General features: G+C 37.4%; 1 protein-coding gene across 1 annotated transcript in view; it reads left to right on the top strand.

The window, feature by feature from the left end:
* LOC121853670 (transmembrane 9 superfamily member 2-like) overlaps positions 1–21,654 on the top strand; it is a 30,152-nt gene extending 8,498 nt beyond the window's left edge. Inside the window, exons 5-15 of the mRNA XM_042348007.1 lie at positions 599–720; positions 1,689–1,812; positions 5,380–5,522; positions 5,888–6,067; positions 11,253–11,397; positions 11,688–11,865; positions 12,650–12,809; positions 13,774–14,037; positions 15,581–15,752; positions 17,197–17,311; positions 19,874–21,654. Of these exons, the coding sequence (XP_042203941.1) occupies positions 599–720; positions 1,689–1,812; positions 5,380–5,522; positions 5,888–6,067; positions 11,253–11,397; positions 11,688–11,865; positions 12,650–12,809; positions 13,774–14,037; positions 15,581–15,752; positions 17,197–17,264 (1,556 nt within the window). The 3' untranslated portion in view covers positions 17,265–17,311; positions 19,874–21,654. The remainder of the gene's footprint in view (positions 1–598; positions 721–1,688; positions 1,813–5,379; positions 5,523–5,887; positions 6,068–11,252; positions 11,398–11,687; positions 11,866–12,649; positions 12,810–13,773; positions 14,038–15,580; positions 15,753–17,196; positions 17,312–19,873) is intronic.
* The last annotated feature ends 203 nt before the right edge of the window (positions 21,655–21,857 follow it).

Below are 21,857 nucleotides of genomic sequence, written 5' to 3'. Positions count from 1 at the left end.
TGTAATATGTTAAGAGTGAAGTTTCCTGTTATTCTGACATATAGGGCTGCATCCACATAACCCCTAAAAGGGTCATCAGGCATAGGGGGTCCATATTCACAAATTTTGCTTTTCCACACACAAAAATCCACTACCCTCAGGGCCCTCAGTCTCCCCTTGCTCAAGTTCTCTGCTTTATAATGAATGTGTCATAAAGCATGAAAAATTCTCATTGGCATCATCAGTATCAATAATCTCATATACATCTGGTTCCCCAGTTATGGATCATCCTGCAGCAATGTCATATACCCCTGTACCTGTATTTCTCAATAACATTATTTCCCTGCATTCTATACATTAATACCACAGTAGTTAAATTATATACAGCATAAGATATGTATTCTTCGGCAATCTTCAATCATAAGTCTTAAATAACTAGCCATTGCAGCATTTGTGTCAACTCTTGTCATACAGTGTTACCAGATCACCTGCCTCATATCATGCTGGTCTACCCTTACTTACATACACACACACACTCTCTCTCGCCAATATTTTGAACAAGGTTGTTTAGATTTGTGTGTTTTGTTACAAGGTTGTATCAGTTCATATTACTTTTCAGATAACATGCCAGTGACTTGGTGCTACAAGGTGGAGGGAGGGAGTGTCTTCTGTGCTACTGGCTTTCCCGTGGGATGTTTTGTGGATGTTACCAGCCGACCAAAAGATGCCTGTGTCATGGATGTCAGTATGAGATTTTAGCCATTATAAAGTTAATATTTTTGGGGGTAATAAAATATTGTTTCTAATGAATATTTATAATAGTTAACTTTGTCAAAAATACATTTAGTATAATGTCAGTATGTAGTGCAATACTGTACTGTCTTCATTATTAGGTTGCTGTATTTGCTATTATGCAGAGGGTTATATTTTGAACCAGCTATTGTCCAAATTGACTGATTCGCCTGATATATGGACCACTTCATATTGCCCCTGGAACAAAATCTTAATATTCTACCTTGTATGATGACTGAAAAATTACAAAATTAAGTTAAAGTTCAAATGTATCTACCGGTATTCATTTTACTATTAACTCACTTGTTTGTTTAATAATTCACAGTATGTCAGTTATGGACTAAATACCCCCAACCTCTGTAAATCGTCATTAATTTTTCCTTTGTAAATTTTAATGAATAAACCCTGATTTGCAAATGTGATTGACATAATAATAATGGCTATGTAGTTTTCTAAAAGCTACCCTGTTCTTGTGTAATTAAAAATTTCTATATTTGCTTAAATTCTTGTGAAATGCCTCTAGTATCCATGTTATTCTTTTTTCTCGTTAGAAATATTTGTGACGACCTGTGACGTGATGGAGATAATTCAGATGAATATCTTAGGAGCTTTTTGTGGCAGATGAGAATTGTTGGAGAACACATTGTGCAGACATTTATTTAGAGAAAACAAATGACAGTGAGTGGAGGAAGAGGTTTTGTTTGCTTGATGCTGGAAGAGCAACATCAGGACACTTCTGCTAGAGATAACATATGAAAGTCTGTTTACCTTGACATTGGCCACCTTGCAGCTTACAATAAAAATGCTGAGACATTCAATATGTTTAGCTTAGCTTGGTTTGTCATTGTCTTTACAGGTATCTGTTGATGATTGTAAATGTAGATTTATTAACCGTTAATTTCTTAATAATATTTCAGCAACGGTACAAGCAAGCCAACACGTATTATCTCTTCAACCACGTAGACCTGAACATTACGTACCACAGTGGCGATGGGGAAGACTGGGGCTCATCACTTAATGGTCCTGGAGGGCGAATTCTCTGTGAGTAACCTTGTGTGATACTACCTTACACTGTACAGTCAACCCTCACTTTACGCGGTCCCACATTCCGCGTTTCCACCCTGCCGGAACCCTGGATGCTCACATTCTGCGGTGCGTGTACCCCTTTACGTGGGTGAAGTATAATTTTTTTATTTAGCTCATAAAATTCATACAAATTACCCGGCCAGAATATAATTTACATTGCTGGAATTCTTAGAATTTGATGATCATTTTGAATATAAGCATCATAGATTTTGCATTAGACATACAAATTTTAGATCTAATGTATTTTGTTTACTCTGAGTAAATATGTTATCTTTTGTGCAAAATATATGACATTTATATTCAAAATATTCCTGGTCTTACAAGGAATCCAGCAATGTCAATTATATTATCCTAACTTTAGTTTGAGGTATTATTTATTACTATACCTTAAAATCTAGTGGTTTTCCCCAAAAAATTTCTCAGAGAGGGAAGAGCCAGGGAGTTGAGTCCATTATTTGAATGGACATTAACTTGGCGACTGTATTTCTCTATTTCTCTTAAGTATTAATTGTGTGCATGTACCATCATAAAATTAAGATGTTATTTTTACTAGAACATAGGTATTGTGTCGGGAAAAAGTGGAGTTTGGGGGTCAGCCGGTCTCTATTTCAATTAATCCCATATGTTATGTTGTTCACTTTCCGCAGTACCCTGTGGGTTGAATTAACTCACTTAACCAAATCCTGACTTAACATACATTTAGAAGCTTAATGTTTTTATACTGTAGCAGCAGCCATGGCGAGTGTTGGGACAAATGCAACACAGGGTCGACAGGTGATATATAACCTCATTAATGCCCCCCACCCAATGGATTGAAAAGCGTCGTATGATTTGATAACACTGAGGAGTAAATCACAGCTGCTTCAGATATTTTTTCTAGGTACAGGTTGTACCTCTCTAGTCCGGCATTCTGTGGTCCGGAACGATTTTAGTTTGTCCAATAGGTACAGTAGATAGGCAGCTTTTTTTTTTTTTTTTATGAATTATTATTATTATTACAGGAGTATTAAATTTTAGCTCCTCAGACCCCAATGTGGGTCAGTGACCTATGCCCGGGTGGGCTAATCCCCTTAAAAAAAAACGCCGCAGGAAATTAAGGTTTGTTTACGTTCGGCAGTTCGGCTGCTCTCTCTCTCTCTCTGCTTGTCTATACAGAGTACAACATTTAACCCTTCAATATCTATGAGCAGTAAATAAGTGTTGCTTTCATATTCTTATGTAGAGTAATGACAATATGTTTTCACATGTGTGTACTTATGTATGCGCAGTCTCACTTTTTTTTTTACCATTAATGGTTAGCTACTTATATTGTTCCATTTATTAACATTAAATAACATTACAGGTACTTCAAACAACCATATTAATTTTTTTTACATTAATTTTACTACAGCTAAAATCAGGGTCTTATTTTCTTCAGTTTTATATGTAGAACCAATCAGTCACTGGTTTTGTAAGCTTTAACATAAACAATGCCGGCAGCCGTCTCGTCTCCTCTGATATTCCACGTATTATTAATAAATTGTATTGTTAATTTTGCACACACTAAACATTAATTCAATAAAAACAAATTCAGAAACATTAATTAAAATATATATGAACAGTAAATAAGTGTTGCTTTCATATTCTTATGTAATGACGATATGTTTTCACGTGTGCGCACTTACATACGCGATCTCTCGTTTTTCTTTACCATTATCGTTAGCTACTTCTATTGTTCCATTTATTAACATTAAATAACATTACTTAAAACAATCATATTAATTTTACTACAACTACAACCAAGGTCTTATTTTCTTCAGTTTTATATGTAGAACCAGTCAGTCACTGGTTTTGTAATCAACGAAAACAATGCTGTGTCATTTCCTCGTGTGTTTTAATATTCTACGTATTATTAATGAATTGTATTGCTCATTTTGCACACATAAACATTAATTCAATAAAAAAGACATTCAGAAATAAACAATAATGAATCTTTTGTACATAAGAGAAATGACACTGTTTACACATTATGCACGTCGTCTGCACATTGGCGGGCCGTTCAAACCCGTCGAAATTCAAGTTTCCGCCGTCAAAATTTTTATTAATTTATTTTTTTGTTTAAATAAAATACGTTAAGAATTAAAAAGTCACGAAATTTGAGAATCTACTGTACGACATTTAACCCTTCAATATGTCTTCAAAGAGACCATGATGCAGAGAAAGTGGTGCTAGTGCTTCCAAACATAAGCACAAGTCACTATCTATCCAGGAAAAGGGTGAATTTCCATGGTCCGGCACCGGTCAGGTCCCGAGGTTGCCAGACTAGAGAGGTACAACCTGTATAACCTGCTCCGTTAGGGGGTGCGGTGCATCTTCTATGGCCGTGCTCCTAATGTGCCAGGAAATATGGTAAATTACAGTAATAGACACTCTCTGGATTACGGAGGGAAGGCAAGTACAGTAAACAAATACAATTAAGTAAATACTGTACAAAACTAGTGTATGTATAGTATTTCCATTTACCCTAAATCTTTGTCCTGATTTGTCATCCACACTAAATAAGTTTCATCTCACAAATAACACATGGCTGCTGCTTCATTATCATAGTAGATTTAAAAGGCACCGAGCTTTTCACCTACTCTATTCCTTTATACGAGCCCTGTCCTTCACGGTCAGGTGCACAGAGTTCATGTGAGAGGGTGGCGATACTTTTCTGTTTCCTACCACTTTATTTTTATATTTCCTTCTATAGATCTGTTACTTCTACATTTACGAGCAGGTCTTACATTCTTACTATCAAGTGGGTGCTCTCCAATAATTTTGCACTACAATTAAGGGCAATTTACAAAAGAATATTCTGAGAGGATGTATAGGTGATATGCACACTGTAGTGATCTAACAAAATGGTGCCTGACGGGACACGTCGCCTAGCCGCCATATGCCTCTTCTGTGGGTCTCTTCCACATTACTTGATGCCCATAGCAATGGATACTCCTCCGCACCATGAAAATTGACTTAAGGAGAGTATCCCATAAAGTAAAACAAATGCGTAACCCGAGTCATCCGTAACCAGGGGAGTGTTTCGTGTACCTGAGAAAAATGTTAACGCCTTGGTCAGTATGATATACAGGGGGGGTCCCCAAGTTACAAATGGGTTTTAGGTAAATGAAATATTGTAAATTTCATGTGTAACCCCGATCGTATCGGCAGGCGTTCGTAATTCGGACATTCGTAAGTTGGGGACCCCCTGTACAGTGATTATTATGCAGAATAAATTGTGTTACCCAGCAATACAACACAGTATAACCCATAGTATATTGTTGTACATGTTATTACACAAGATTTTATGGATTTTTTTCCAGTTTCAGATGTCTTAGATACACAGTGTATTGTGTTAAAGCAACACTGTCTCTTGCAAGATTTTGAATAATGTTGTTCCCCATTTCAAGTAATTTTGTCACAATTCATCTTAAAGATCATATATAAAATTTTACATGATATTGTTCCAATGTTTCAGCTAAGTTAAAGTGTATCACATTCTAGCTGTTCGTGTGTCACCTAAGAGTATCAAGCATGTGGCAGGAGTTAATGACAAGGACTCATGTGACACTGTAGAGGTGATGGGGATTAACAATGTCTTAAAGGATAAACTGGAGATCAAGTACACATACAGTGTGGCCTTTACAGTAAGTCTGCTTTCTGTTTTATTAGACGACTGATACAGTAATCAATTTAAGGTTTGAAGATAACATGAATATAAGGAAATGTACACTTAATGGTAATGGAAACTGTTGCTGTATGATGCTAGGTTATATGAAGTCAGAATGGTAAACTATAAAAATCATGGACTCTATGTGTAGAAGAGGGTAGAGCACCATTGTGGAACTCATCTGTTTTAGCAGCTGGAATGAACACATTACAACAACTGAGTCTTTGTTGCTCTTGGATCCAGTTACTCTACATCAAAGCTGGAAATTCTCTCTACCTTTCTCTGTCTGTTATCATCAGCTTGCGACTTGACTATAAGCATTTATCATTTTTGCACAAACAGAAAAGTACCGGGAACAACCGATGGTCGTCTCGTTGGGATTACATCCTGGACTCCATGCCTCATGCCAACATTCAGTGGTTCAGCATCCTCAACTCCCTGGTGATCGTTCTCTTCCTTTCGGGTATGGTGGCCATGATTATGTTGCGCACGCTACATAAGGACATTGCCCGCTACAACCAGGTTGGTTCCTTTTTATACCATTGTTTCCTCTTGGAGATGTGAGAGGGGATCATTCCTTTTTTCAGTATGAATCTTTGCATGTTAGTTAGGGTATGCCTTAGTGGTCAAAACAAAGCTGGGTATCCATTTCTAGGTAACTGGTAGATGGCTGCCATCTTGATATCCAAGATGACCAGTAAGGAAGGTGGTCTTGGTATCTAAGGATCATTCTCGAGGCCAATAAAACCAAATACAGTAAAATCCCTATAATAAGAAATGGTAGAGGTTCTAGCTTTTACAAAATATTGGGGAAACCTCCCCATGAGGGGAAAAAACAAAACAACAGTACTTTTCTGTTATCTGCCCCAATCAAAATTTAAATGTCTCTTAACCCCCTACACCCTGGGCTACGGTGCCGCTGGCCGTATCCCCCACGCCGGGTAAATCGAGAAAATCAACTTTAACCCTGAGGCCCCGGGTGACATTCTAGAACGTCAGACTAGCGTGCCCCGGGTGACGCTCCAGAATGTCCATCTATTTTCCCTCCATTTTTTATTTTTTTTTTTTAATTTTGGAATTTTTTTTATTTTTTTATTTATCCCTGCAGAAACGTTTACAGCGCCCATCTGGGAAGCATGAGAGTTCATGTTTGCCTTCATGACTCATGCATTAAGGGCATAAAAGCCTGAAGGGTCATGGGTTTTGTCAGCAAATTACATAAAGTGACTATGATGAGTGTGGGGGGGGGGAAATTCCCGATACAATTTATCTGTTTATGGCAAAGCGTGGCAGGTCCCTAATAATGTCAAGTGCCAGGCCATAGCCATAGGCATTGACAATATTGAGGGAAATACCTTTTAGTGTAACTGTGATGGCATGTACGTTGGTAGTGTCGGCTTCAATGGGGACGTCGAGAGGTTGGTAGGGGACGTCCTTCTTGGCGTAGATACGTTGTCCACGTGCATGTCCTCATGGTGGTCAATTGATGTGGAGGACTGGAGTGGATGGGCCCCAGGTGCCGGCATGCCGATGGGGGACGGGGAGCCGGGGGTGGTGTCCTTGGGTTCATGAGCAGGAGCGGCTTGTGGTGGGTGGACGGGGGCACACCGGGGCAGGCTTGGTAGGTGCCATGCCAGCAGTAATGCCAGGCAGCAGTGGAGTAGGCCGAGGGCAAGAGGGGCACACGGGGGCTACCAGCTTGTGTCAAACTAGAAGAGGGGGATGACTGGATAGCAGCTGAAGACAGGGGTAGTCTGTGTAGGTTGGAGATGGCAGTACAGAGTGTATCAAAGAGTTTTTCAATACGGTTGGTAAATTCGTGTAAGAGGTATATGATCTGTGTTGTGTCACCGGAGGGGGGCATCGGTGGGAGCACAAGGCCTGACAGCGTCAGAGTAGAGACGGGGAGGAGGCCCAGTAGTAGTTGAGTTAGGAGACGGCCGGGACTGCTGTGTTGAAGCCAGGTGAGGCTTGGCAGGGGCAGGTGTTGTTGAAGAAGGTGTTGCTGGAGACAGAGGGGACGCAGAGGAATGCGGCCCGGTAGGCTGGGGGGAGGTTGAGGTTGACGCAGCCTTCGGGGAGGCTTTTCTCCTGGGACAGGCGGACGTTTGGGGCATTGCCGTGAGTCAGCATTGTGCCAGCCACCGCAATTACAACACCTGGGATCAACAACATAGCCCACACCACCCCCATTGAGGTGGTCTTTGATTTTCTGGGCACAGACAGAGGAGTGATGGTCACGTGAACAGAAGCGACATCTGGGACGATCACTTGTCGGCAGCAGGCGGTGAAGGTATGACCCCCAATGGGAGCAGATGACACAAAAAGCAGGCCCGGGGTGATAGGGTTCTGCATACAGTGGAGGGAGGACTGGGTGGGCATCAACAGTGGTTGGACACTCCCTCCCCTTCTATTTAACTATGACAGCTGCTTGTGGGGTCTTCCCTCAGTAGTGTTGACGTATACTGAGTATACGTGGATTAAAGTGACGAGTGTCTTCGACTTCAGCGTATAGGGGGAACTGTTTAACTAGGATGTGGCAACATTCCGCTGCGTCAGCAGGAGGAGGCACCCCCCGTCAAATCCAACAGTACTGAGTGTTAAATAATAATAATAAACGGTTTATTAATAGAGTTGTAGCCGGTGGCTGAAAATATACAGACTTACATTTGATTTATACGTAATGATATAATATGCATCGAGTATATTTACAGGGCTGTACAGTACATAAATCAGGAGTTGTTTATTATTTTAACAATAGATGGGATGGTGCTATTCTTATATCTATCGGTGCGGGCTCTTATGGGCTGAATTTTGTTGGAGTGGCGGACTGCGCGAGGTGGATGGGGGGCTGCCGGTGGCAGGAGGTGGCGATGACAAGGGTGGTGCAATAGTTGGCTGCCAAACCTTTTCAGTGCTTGGTGGTGGAGGTTTTTGAGGGATGGCCTTAGGTGTCTGACACCTGATAAATTTACGGTTCTTACCTTTTCGGAATTGAATGGTGAGACCGTGTTGTCTCCAATACTTTGTTGTCCAATTAAACCGGTCCTCGACGGTTTTCAGTGAGTCCTTGGTGAAGTGCAGATTTAGCTTACTTTGTTGGTTGGCAGAGGGGTGGGTGGCGAGGGGAAGCTCTCTGCCCTTGGCATTGCCACTCCGGCAAGTGTTTCCCATAGAAACATTACTGTTACTGTCACTATCACTGAGGTCTGACTCTTGCAGGGTGTTGGATGCACTATGACTATCCATATCAGAAATGTCTGTATCCATGAGAGAGGGGACGCCTCTAATGGGGCGTTTACGTCGACCCCGCCCCCTCATCGCTGGCAACACTTGCCGGCGAAGGGGTAGGTAGAGACTGAGGTGGCCTTTGTGTGACGATCAGGAGGACAGAAGCACCTATGGGCACACGTCTGTCCCCTTACGTCAGGGGTCACCAAACTACGGCCCGCGGGCCGGACCCCAAGTCCTTCCCCGGCTCGTGGTAGCTCCGCCTACGCTCTGACGTTACCAAAGCTTTCATTCTGGCTTGCAAGTATTGAACAGAATGATTATGCGGCTCGCGCTCATAATTCTTTCAGTTATCCGGCCCACTGTGAAAAAAGTTTGGTGACCCCTGCCTTACGTGGTCAGACCGCGTCTGGATGGAGGTGGATTAGTGGGTTACATATTACTAACCTGACCTGGTGCAATGCCAGGTCACCCATTACAGGTTGTACCTCTCTAGTCCGGCATTCTGTGGTCCGGAAACTCCCGTGGTCTGGAACAATTTAAGTTTGCCCCATGGAGAAAATTAATTTGAGTCTGGTACTTTCAATGTTTGGCTAAATTTGGCCTTACCCCACTTTTTTTGGCAAATTACTACCTGTAATAAAGCAAGATCCTAATAAACCAACGAAAATAACACGGATGAAGTTAAATAAAAACTTAAAACAACACAGAAAAGTTCTTATTGTTCTACTGCTTCAGCTAGAGTTGAACCTGATGACTTGGCAACTTTGTCATCTGAGTAAAAACACACACAACAACATTGGCTGTCCTTATGTTTTCAACTTTACCACCACGGGTGGGTAGAATTTTTGTTTTAAATTCAGAAACATTAATTAAATTATATATGAACAGTAAATAAGTGTTACTTTCATATTCTTATGCAGAGTAATAACGATATGTTTTCACATGTGCGCACTTACATACACTCAGTCTCACGTTTTTTCTTTACCATTAATGGTTAGCTACTTTTATTGTTCCATTTATTAACATTAAATACCATTACTTAAAACAACTATATTAATTTTTCACATTAATTTTACTACCGCTACAACCAGGGTCTTATTTTCTTCAGTTTTATATGTAGAACCAGTCGGTCACTGGTTTTGTAATCAATGAAAACAATGCTGTCTTGTCTCCTCGTGTGTTTTAATATTCTACGTATTATTAATTAATTGTAGTGTTCATTTTGCACACACATAAACATTAATTCAATCAAAAAGACATTCAGTAATAAACAATAATGAATCTTTTGTACATAAGAGAAATGACGCTGTTTACACGATTTGTGCACTTCTGAACGTTGGTGGGTCGCTGAAACCCGTCGAAATTCGAGTTTCCGCCGTCGAAATTTTAAACTGTGTAGTTTTTTTTTTGTCCAAATAAAAAACGTCGAATTAAAAACTCGCAAAATTTGAGAACCTGCTGTACAACATTTAACCCTTCAATATGTCTTCAAAGAGACCACGAAGCAGTGAAAGTGGTGCTAGTGCTTCCAAGCATAAACACAAGTCCCTATCTATCCAGGAAAAGGGTGAATTTTCATGGTCCGGAAATTTCCATGGTCCGGCACCGGTCAGGTCCCGAGGTTGCTGGACTAGAGAGGTACAATCTGTATATATAAACTTCTCTCATTTGCAGACAAAAGTTACAGTGCTCTAGTGTTTCCCACTTACTGAATGTACATTACAGTATATATATCTGTAATTACTTTTTACATCTTAACACTATTCTTGGCTGATAGTGTCCTTGTACATACAGTACAGTAATGTAGAGCATTGCACAACACAAATTGTATGCAAAAACAGCAGCTAGTTAGAGAACAACCTTCTACAGTGGCTGCAGACTATAAACTAAGTTATCCAAGCAGCAAGGCCACCTGTCCAGAAATTCATATTCCACGCTGCTCCAACTCGGCAGCCATGTTTTGACGTCATGACCCTTCACCAGAGGTGGAGTGAGTGAGTGGGGAGGAGAAAATGATTATTTTTTAAGAGGTTAACAAATAAAAATCGTTTTTGTAATATTTCCTGTCTAAACAATGTTAACATTTTTGGTAAATGTGTGAAATGCGAGTGTTTTTCTTCCAGCAATCCGTACTAATAAAATGTGTTTTGTGCCTTCTACTTATGAGTTTTTGTGTCTTAACTTTGCTTAAATTATAAGTGATATATTAGACTATTTTTCTGATTGAAATTGGGGAGTGAAGAGGCCAAAAGGGGAGGGGGGACTTTGGCACGAGCTTCTGAATGAACAAGTACCTTTTACAAGTAAACATATATTGCGAATTCCACGTTCATTAGTTCCGGTGCGGGATCCCCAGAATGAAACGGTCGCAAAACTCGCGAGGCCACTGTAGTTGAGAATGAATTTTGGTATTTTGTTCAGCAGAAATACATTTGTATATGCCAATTTGTTGTTCAACATTTTTGCTTAATAGATTGAGGTTGGAGAGGACGCTCAAGAGGAGTATGGTTGGAAGCTGGTCCATGGTGACGTGTTCCGGCCACCCCGTCGTGGGATGCTCCTCTCCGTTTTGGTGGGGTCTGGCACTCAGGTGTTCATCATGACTCTCGTCACACTGTGTATGTTTGATCATATAGTATATACTGAAGGTCTGTTTTATTGTTATATTTTGAAATATAATTTATTATACTGTATATTCAGTAAGTCGAGTATTTGTGTTTACTCTTGATTAAGATCACAAGATATTATAGTAGTTATACTATTGAAGGAGTGGAAAAGAAAAAAAGTATGGCAGGTGCTCAATGGATCTGTTACAGTATCCATTATGAACTGCATCAGTTGGCTTAGTGAATACCATATTAGACTGACTGACTGACAAACTCATTCAATGTGTGAACTTTAATTTCAGTGTTTGCTTGCCTTGGTTTCCTTTCCCCTGCCAACCGTGGTGCTCTCATGACATGTGCAATGGTTCTTTATGTGTGTCTCGGATTCCCCGCCGGTTATGTTGCCGCACGTCTCTACAAGAGCTTTGGTGGAGAAAAATGGAAAACAAATGTCCTCTTAACCTCCATGTTGTGCCCTGGGTAAGTAGGCAGTTATACTACTAAATTAGTTTAGTACTGTATTGGTCATTCTTGCAAATGATAAGAACTAAAGTAAGGAATCTTGCTCTGTATTTTGTGAGAAACAACTCCACTACTTTAAAGTAGTCCTTGTGATTCATTTATTATTGTTGAGTAGGTATTTTTTATTCATGTTTGAATTATTTCACCCCAGAATTAATTTTTTATTCCGTTAGAGAAAAAATTATTCAAATCTACCAAATCTTATTCTACTGATGAAGTAAGTGAGCTTTCTTAAATTTGTTTGTACTTACACCAATTACAACAAAAATGGGTTTATTATGCAGCCATACTGCACCTACTGATTTGTGGGTCAAAGTCAAACCTAAGTCACTACCATTTGCCCATATTATCCATATATATCACAAACCTACATTTTGAGGTTTATTGTTTACTTGTTAAGAAGCAGAATGACAATACGGTCAGATCTCTTAGTTTCATATGTTATTTGAGTTAAAACCATCTATGTTTTATCTATAAAAAGTTATAAGAACATCTACAGAGTCATTATCATACCCTAGGAAGCTGTCCAATAACATTTATATGATAGTAATTGACACTGTCAGGAAAACGTCTATATTGGCACCATGTTATAATGACCTTTAATGGTTTAATCTACCAAGACACTTCTTTGGAATGTAGCTTTTTGTTGTAAGAGATCTGCTTGAATATACAGTATTAATATAAGGTGAACTTTTCAGAATTCTGTTTGACATGTTTTTTATCATTGAACTAAACATTTCAGGATTGTGTTTGCCCTGTTTCTCATGATGAACTTGATACTATGGTACAAGGGATCAAGTGCTGCTGTTCCCTTCACCACATTGCTGGCCCTTCTTGCTCTGTGGTTCCTTGTATCTGTACCACTCACCTTTGTGGGATCCTTCTTTGGGTATAGGAAGAGGGTAAGTTGATTTCTTTTGTCTGCAGGAAGTCTGATGTTTCTCTTCCCCATGAAGGATGAAACTCAAACATATACAGTATACATCTATATAGTCTTTTAAATACAATATAACCTCATTGGTACATGCAGAGGGCTGAAGCTTTAAAAGTGGTCGAGTGTTCTACATTATTTCATAGATAATAAGTTGAAACAGACTAGATAATTAAACTATCTTTTGTGGATGAGGTTCACTCTGGAAGAAATCTAACATCCTTGATGATTTTTAACTAATTCCACTTGTGAAAGATCGACTTTGGAATAAAACAGCAATTTATCTTTTCTATCAGTGCAGCTATTTACACTTTGGTTTTTGTGAAATAATGAAAATTTTATTTCCACTATTTGCCACTTGAGAAACAAAGTGTATGAAAAAAATTTCATGTAAATTTTAGTTTCATCGCAGATCAGAGTTTTCATAATTTAAGATACAGGAAAAGGGTGAGGGAAAAAAGCCATTCGATGATTTGTCTAAGTGTGAATGAAGGGACGGATTAATTGTATTGAGGATAATTTGTTAGAAATGTTGAGCATGGCAGTGTGATGTCAAATATGCTGAGTGTGGCAATATGAATTCAGATATTCTGTAGTTATGCTAAGTACAACAGGAAGTTCAGGGATCAGTGATTATATTCTTAGTAACAATAGTGCGTGGATGACTGGAAGCTCTACAAAATACCAAATTAATTTATTGTTGAACAGTCCTAAATATTTAATCTCAGGTCATTGATGTGTGTAATCTGTCAGTGCTGAATTAGGTTCAAAATTCTTTAGCTGAAATACTGTACTGTAAAATGAGACCATCAGGTCAGATTGATCGGGGATGATAAGGGAGCAAGGGCATTTGCTTTTGTGGTGGGCAGATTTTTAGTGTGTAGTTTATTCATAAAGAGTTTTTGTTTATTTAATATTTGTTCATTTATTTTCAGTGCTTGGAGAATCCAGTACGGACCAATCAGATTCCTCGGCAGATCCCCGAACAGAGTATTTACACCCAGCCACTTCCTGGCATCATTATGGGTGGTGTCCTTCCCTTTGGCTGCATATTTATCCAACTCTTCTTTATTCTTAACTCCATCTGGTCATCACAGACTTACTATATGTTTGGTTTCCTCTTTCTGGTGTTCCTCATTCTGATTGTCACCTGCTCTGAGACAACTGTGCTGCTCTGCTACTTCCACCTGTGTGCTGAGGTAATTCTATTGTTTAGATCTAAAATGTAATAAATTTTAGGAATGTTAAAGCCTTAGCTACTGTGGGAAAGGAACATTACTGTGATCACAACTGTTATAGGAATGAATGGTAGTGGGAGAGACTTAAAAATATTTCTTTATAGTCTGCCAAGTTGAATATAATGATCCTGTCATTCCCATGGAGCTTGATGTAAGTTCAGAAAAGTTAAATCCCTCCTAAAAATGACTGTATTTATGTATGATTAAAAAAATCATATGAAGGGCGTGAATGTTGTTATAAGCCATATTTCCTTGGTAATAGGGAAAGTCAAGTGGATGCTGATGCCATCCTTGTACAGATTTAAATATTTTTGTTGATCACACTTGTTTTATGTATGATGTGGCAATTATTCCATTAATTTTAATATTGACACAAGATTACATAACATTATTTTAACGTATCCTTTCCTGAAAAGTAACGCACGTACAGTGAGGTTGGATGTCTGATCACTTTGCTGCAGTTCATGTACTCAGTATTTTGTTTTATACACTTAAGTTAACTGTAATGCCCTTAAATATTCACTCTCACACTCATTCTGTGTACAGTATTTACTCATTTTGTACTAGATTGTGAATTGGTCACCATACCCTCATCTCTCAAAATGGAAGTGGTCAAATTTCTCCATAACTGATACAGGGGGTCCTCATTATAAGTGGTTAATAGGGACCAGAAAAAAGCCACTGATAATTTAGAACCACATATAAAGGGAAATTGTTTCCCATAAGAATTAATAGGAATAAGGTCTAATTGGGACTGTCACATTGTAAGTGACACTCATAAAGATTAATTTGGTATCTTTTAACAGTTATATATACATCTTAGAAAAAATTTTGGAACATTTGATTACATATTATTTTATGGAAGTATTTAACTTTACAACTCCAACGCTCATTTCAGTGAAAGTGGTTCATTAATACATGCTCACCATTTTTATTACAACATATAACTTCTAATTTCATGTCCATCCCATAGCTACTACGCCTCCTTTTAGCCACTGCACCACCTTGCTTCAGTTTGAAACTGATGGCTACAAAAATAGTTCACCAATGTCACCAAAGACATAACAAAGTTGATAATTATAGTTCTTGGAGCACTTAAAAATAATGCCTGTGGACACAGGCAACTGCTACTGAGGTGGGTGGGAACTTCAATTTTTCAAAAAGTTAAGACTGATTTCAGCCTTATGATCCTCTTAACTGCGGGGACTTTTTATATCACCACTTGGTGCAAAACCACATGTAACGAGGACCCCCTGTTTAAATTAATACTTATTACCTTCCGCCTCACCTGGGCAACCTGCTTATACTGTATATGGGAAGACCCATGAACAGGTTAAGTTAAATTTTAAGATGTTTTTGAGGAGCTTTGGTGTGTTTTAATGCACTTCATATTATGGTTTGATTTTCAATGTATCCTCGAGGCCAAATATTTAATTTTATTGTTATTGCTCACCTTGTGTGCTCTCTGAAAATTTATTTATATATTTTTTCTTCTCTTTTTCAGGACTATCATTGGTGGTGGCGTAGTTTCTTAACATCAGGATTCACTTCATTTTACTTATTCCTTTACTGTGTTCATTACTTCGTTACCAAGCTGAGCATAGAGGGTGTGGTATCCACCATGCTCTACTTTGGGTATACAGCAATCATGGTCTTCCTTTTCTTCTTGCTCACAGGTATGAAACTTTTCCCTGGTAAGCATATACTGTATAGTACATTAAGTTTATCGTGAATTAAATTTTATCATGAATTCCTTGGTTGTCTTATGCCATGACAAAGATATAGTGAGTGGTGGTTGATAGCCCAGGCTTTAGAAATGACTAAAAGGAAATAGCCACAATTCTTATTCTCTTCTATTACAACTCATTTTCCTAAAAACAACTAAAATAGATATGAATTTATAATTAGGCTTGATTTAGAGAATTTAAGATGCAATCATGTATGTTTTCCACTTGTTATTTCAACCTCTTGCTACACTTGCACCTCCCAACCTCCTCCCTTTTATTTGAATTTTCTTTACTTTTTGATCACACAAAGGTAGGGATAAAGTTAATAGATACCATATTTTGACGAATATACAGTAAGCCACACTTAAAAAAAAAGAGAGAGACAAATTTTGGGGTGTTACAATATAATATAAAAATTTTAGTTGTGCCTCAAAAGTATCTAAGTGTTACTGTAAGTTCGCATTTTACAAACAGCATTCACCTATTCATCAATCGCGTTACAATTAATTCGCGTTGACAAAACACGCGTTGTAGCAGAAATGACTTTATATATCATAATAAAAAGATATTATTATTTTTATGATAAATTTAAGAGGGTATTGTACAATAGAACTTAAACACGTGTTCCTATTATTGATGTCTTGGAAGTGAACAGTTATACTTTATCCTCTTCGCCACTGATACGCACTGTTGGCAGGTACTGGCTTCAAAATTTATCTGTCTATGTCAGTGTTGGTCCAGTCTGGTCTTGATGAGGTCATACTTAGTGCCATCACAATACAGTTACTGCCCTTCTAATATCCTAATTTTATGTAATTTGGAACATGGAAACATTAGAAAGTTGTTATTGACTTTTGACATATATTAAATAATATATTATCAAGCCACCATGAAAGTGTGTGTGGCAACAAAGGTATGCATTATGTTAACGGTAATATACACTTGCTCTATGGTAACTCAATGATATTACTGTATAGCAAGTTATGGCTCTCGGGTTGGTATGTATTTTTTCTGATATGACTTGAGTAAAAACGTAATCCATGCAGTAAAAAGATCTTTTATAAGTGGTGTTTGGGGTTTTTAACATTCACTGAGCTATAAATTTTTATTTATTTTTTATTTTTTTACTGGAGAAGGAATATTAAAGACCTGTGGATTTTACGGTCCGTCACCTAATACAAATGTTGCGAACGTTTCTGAGCTTTATCTCATAAAGAGTGGAATTAGACAAGACTATGGAGGGTCGCTAAGGGAAGAATTTAGTACATGGCCAGGCGTACTGGTTTCATTTTGCTCCAATACTCTTAACTGGTGAAGGCATATCCAGTATGATGAGGAATGTCACTTTTGAAGCAGATTTTTTTAGTTCTTTTTTCTTTCCTTTTTTTTTCAGGAACCATTGGCTTCGTCGCCTGTTTCTGGTTTGTACGAAAGATCTACAGTGTAGTGAAAGTGGATTAGATCTCAGAACCAAAATGGTTGTTGTTGGAGTGTGTTGTCGTCATTCGGTAAGTGCAGCTAGATATTTTACACGTATTATCAAACTGATTTGGCATGATATAAAACAGATTTAAATCAGCAATTTTTGACATGTTGATATTTTCATAGTACGTACCTTTTTAACTTTTCTTCAAGCTTCATCATAACAAATCAATGACTAAATATAGCAACTATGAGCAGTAATTATGGATATAAACCTTTGGATATACTGTAAACTGAAAACTTTAATCCCCTTTGTAGTTTCCATGCTATGAATGTACATTGCAGTGCAGTATTTGGAATATATTCTCAAAAGCAAATCATCTTAATAATAATTATTTAATAAATAAAGTACTGAGTGTAAGTACATAAGTTCCAGGAGTAATTAGGAAGAAAGATTTAATAACTTGAATACCATGAACTACACTTAATTACCATTACAGTAATTTATGATATATTTTTTATGGAATTAATTTTTTAAATACAGTACAGGTAAACCTCGAGATACGATATCCCGAGATGTGATATTCCGCTTTAACTGTGGTTATAAATTAACACCATCTCGCCATATAGGGTCAAAACAACTCGCTTTAATGATATCCATTGGTCGGAATTATGTTTTTTTTCTCTTTAGTGCAAAGTATGAGATGTATTTAATCAAATTATTCGCTGTCTTGCAAGGATTCCGGCAACGCAAATAAAATTTTTCTACATCAAGTCAGTGACATTTTATAAGGAAATAATATTTAACCCGATGCATGACACATCTCTGCCTTCACTTTTAAGCCTACCCATTTGTTGCCTCAAGGCCAACCCGTGCACTACAGCCCTGTGTTTGGTTCTTTGTCGATTGTAAACCCGCCATCGATGTGTCGATTCTTGTTTTGAAAATGTCAGCCGCCATTCATTGTTTTAGTTATCATCGTTTGCTCTGTTTTTGTGACTGTGAAGTGAGCAGTGTAACTTTGAAAATGTCTGGGAAGGCCAAGGCATCCAAGACAACCATGTCTCTGAGGTGAAGCTTGACATTGTTAAGCAGCATGAGACTCCCCAGAGGTTGTGTGGAAGTCAGAGTGACATCTCCACTCCACCTACAAGAGTCCCCTTAGCCTCGAAGGGGACATGTGATGATGACCAGAGGCTAAGGGGACATGTAATAATGACCAGAGGCTAAGGGGACATGAGATGATGACCAGACTTGTCAAATATGATGTGGCGAGTTGTTTTATTGTTTTGTACAGATAGTAGTAGTGTAGGAATTTTTTTGTTGGTGATTCATGTGTGTTTGGGGACTGGCTGGGAATATATCCCTTTGAACCGGTATGTTATAAGGCTCCCTATTTATGATAATTCACCTGACGATGGGTTTTTCAGGAACATAATCCCATTGTATCTCGAGGTTTACCTGTACAACATGTTTAATATTTGTATGAAAAAGCTGTGTTTTGAAGTAAGTAATGGTGAAGGGAGGGAAAGTTAATGGAGAGTGACAAGTTTAGGCTAACAACCAGTGCAGTAGAGTAGTGTTAAAAATGTACCCTTAAAATAAAAAGTACCCAAAAGGTGGCAACTGTGTAAGTGTAAAAAATAAATGGCAACAGTGTACCGAAGACTTGACTACTGACAGTTATATGAAATGTTAATGTTTTATTAATTCTTAGAAAGAACTTATATTCCCTAGCACCCATTATTATTATTTTCACAATATTCCTGTTACAGAATAGCTAAAATAATGTATTCAAATAATGAAAAATCTGGAGTGGGCAGCTTTATTCATTGGTATTTTTTATGTCTTTTCAAATGTACTGTATTTGATTTCTGTACACTCGTGATTTCATTATGGCATGATATTTTTTTTACATTTATGACATGATTTAAATCAGTCTTCCCATAAATAATTTTTTATATGCTTTTTTCCAACCCTGTTATCAAATACTGTATTTACAAATTGAAATAGTTTTGGAACTATTACAGGTTGGAAGCATTGCTCTTCTTGCATTTATAGCTCTGATGCAAATTGAAATACAATTACGTATAATAATAAGACTGTAAGTCCCACTATAGAAGTAGAACACAGAAAAAGTGAGACTGTATATTTTAACCATAACCCCTGGTTGAAATACACAGTGCTCTCACTTTTCTGTACTTTATCTTTTACAGTGGGATTTCAGTGTTAAGATTTACCTGATGTAGTGTTGCATAGTTCTTGAAGAAGATTTTGTGGCGATAGCAGCAGGAAAAAAATTAAATTGCATGAGAGAGTTATTGTTGATCTTGTAGGCTTGTAAGAAGAAAAGCTTATTATGGAAAGGTTCTGTATGCTTGCAATGGTGTGAAAAGTTCATTTGTCTGGATCATAGCTTATATATTAACTTGGAAGTTCATGATAAAACTTTACAGGAATAAATGTCAACAAATTGGAAAGTACAAAATGTCTTAATTAAGTGTTTGTGTTGAAGGTCAAAGTCACAGCTGAAGGTCTAAAGGGAAGGTTAATGTATTTACCACAGCAGCATTGTTTATTTATGGTGCCTGTACAGCATCTCCTGTCTAATATTACCTACTTATTTACTTCTTCATTTTTACTGCAGACTGACTCCGCCTTAGCAGTTCGAGGAGAGAGTGGGACTAAAGTAATCTTTTTTGCATAGTAGCAAATTAAACCCCATAGAATAAGGGAAAGATAATTCAGGTATCAAATATACCATGGATGATCTGCAACTGTATTAAGAAAATCTTGGATAATTGTGGTTATGGGCATTAATGATTAATTTACTTGCTATTGTACTGACTTGGTATGGATTACAGCTAAAGCTATATTAGAAAAAGTCGGGAGTTGATCTAACCTCTCTGAGTCATTGGCTGTCTGTTTAACGATGTAAGTGTGACTCAAGGGGACGTGAGGCACCAACTTTGAATTTATTGTGTTAGATATAAATGTAAAGTCTTGTGTAAAACTTTTCTTTTACTTTTAGTAAAATAATTTTTAGATGTTGCATAAGCTTTTCTTAATGCAGTGACCAAATTGCTGGCATTATTGATGAATGGTACCCTTTTTATTTTATTTCTATTATCTTCCTTTTCTCTCACTTATGTTTAGGGTAGATCAAGGGTTACAGAAACCACAAAGAAAAAATGGAACTGATAGAGTACATTGGTGCAAGACAAGTCTATGAACTACGGGAACAGGCTGGGATGGCAAGTCATTATTTCCACATACAGTATATTAACTGTCCTCATTTCACAGACTATACATATTAAAGTTGCTCCCCTTTGATTGAATCTATTATTGTATTCTTTTGCTGCATGCTCCCTTAAATTATCAGAAACTGAACATCTTATACATGCACACTATTGTATTATATTTATGAGTTTGAAAAACTTATAGTACACAAAGTTTTTAAGATTTTAATAGATCAGCTACATCGGATAGTCATGAAAGAAGAGATCTCATAGTTGGCAAAGAAAATATTTTGAAGTTCATCATAGATATCAAATGTTTAGTATCAGTATTCCTTAAGATAAGCCTGAGTGATTAGCATACTGTTTAGGCTAGTACCATGAGTGCTTTAAAGAAATTTCTGCAAAACAACATTTTTTTTTTCTTTTGTTATTTTCTGGCAAGGAAATAGATCCTCATTACGAAAGAGGTTAAGTACAGATGTCCAAGGCCTTGAGAAACTTTACCCACTTCTGATTATATTAAATGTAGTTTGCCAGTATCCAGAACTGTACCTGAATTTTTGGTTGAGGAATGGAATTAAACACCCAGTTGCCAAGACTACTCACACAAGATGAGTAACTCCTCCAATAGTCGGTTCAATCTTAAGTAAACTGTTACCTTGATGTTACAGTACAGTAATTGTAAAGCAAGCAAGGCCTTTGTTACTTAATCAGGCCTCCATTTTATCTTCACAGTAAGATGTAACTGTTATCATTTGCATATTATTGTGGCATTGAAAGCCACTTTGCAGTTATTCAGATTTTTATTTATTTATTTATATATATATTTTTTTAGGGGGTGGGCTTCATGTAAATTACTCATCTTAATTATCTAGTAGCTGTACAGTATTTAGATTATTAAAACTGATGAAAATGAAGTTTGCTAGTTATCCCTCCCTGAATATTTCTCTTATATTTTTACTGTACAATATTATCCTTTTTAGCATTTTTTATATTCATTTCTTTATGTGGAGAGGAGAGTTTGTTTCTGTAAAATGATACAATTTATCTCCTTTTGTTATTATTGTACCATATTCTGAAGTAATGCTTAAAGCTATAGGAAGAATCTTCTGGATCAAGGATATTTTGTTGTAGAGATGGAGTCTTGTATGATGTATCAAATATAGTTAATTTATTATTCAAATAACTATAAATTTTATTCATTTTTCCCCTCATCTGAGGTAGAAGCAATATCCAGAGTATGGGTAATGTGTAAAGAAGATGTAATTTTAGGTATTGGTTCTCTGATTTACTTAAGGCAGTAAGGCACTTGTTAAACTGTTAATGTAAGATACTGAATTTCAAAGTACTGAATGGAATTTGAGAAGCATTGAGATAAAGGATTTGTATAGT

The sequence above is a fragment of the Homarus americanus genome, unplaced genomic scaffold (assembly GCF_018991925.1).
Source record: "Homarus americanus isolate GMGI-L3 unplaced genomic scaffold, GMGI_Hamer_2.0 scaffold4896, whole genome shotgun sequence".
Lineage (NCBI taxonomy): Eukaryota > Metazoa > Arthropoda > Malacostraca > Decapoda > Nephropidae > Homarus > Homarus americanus.
This window is presented reverse-complemented; position numbering and strand designations above follow the sequence as displayed.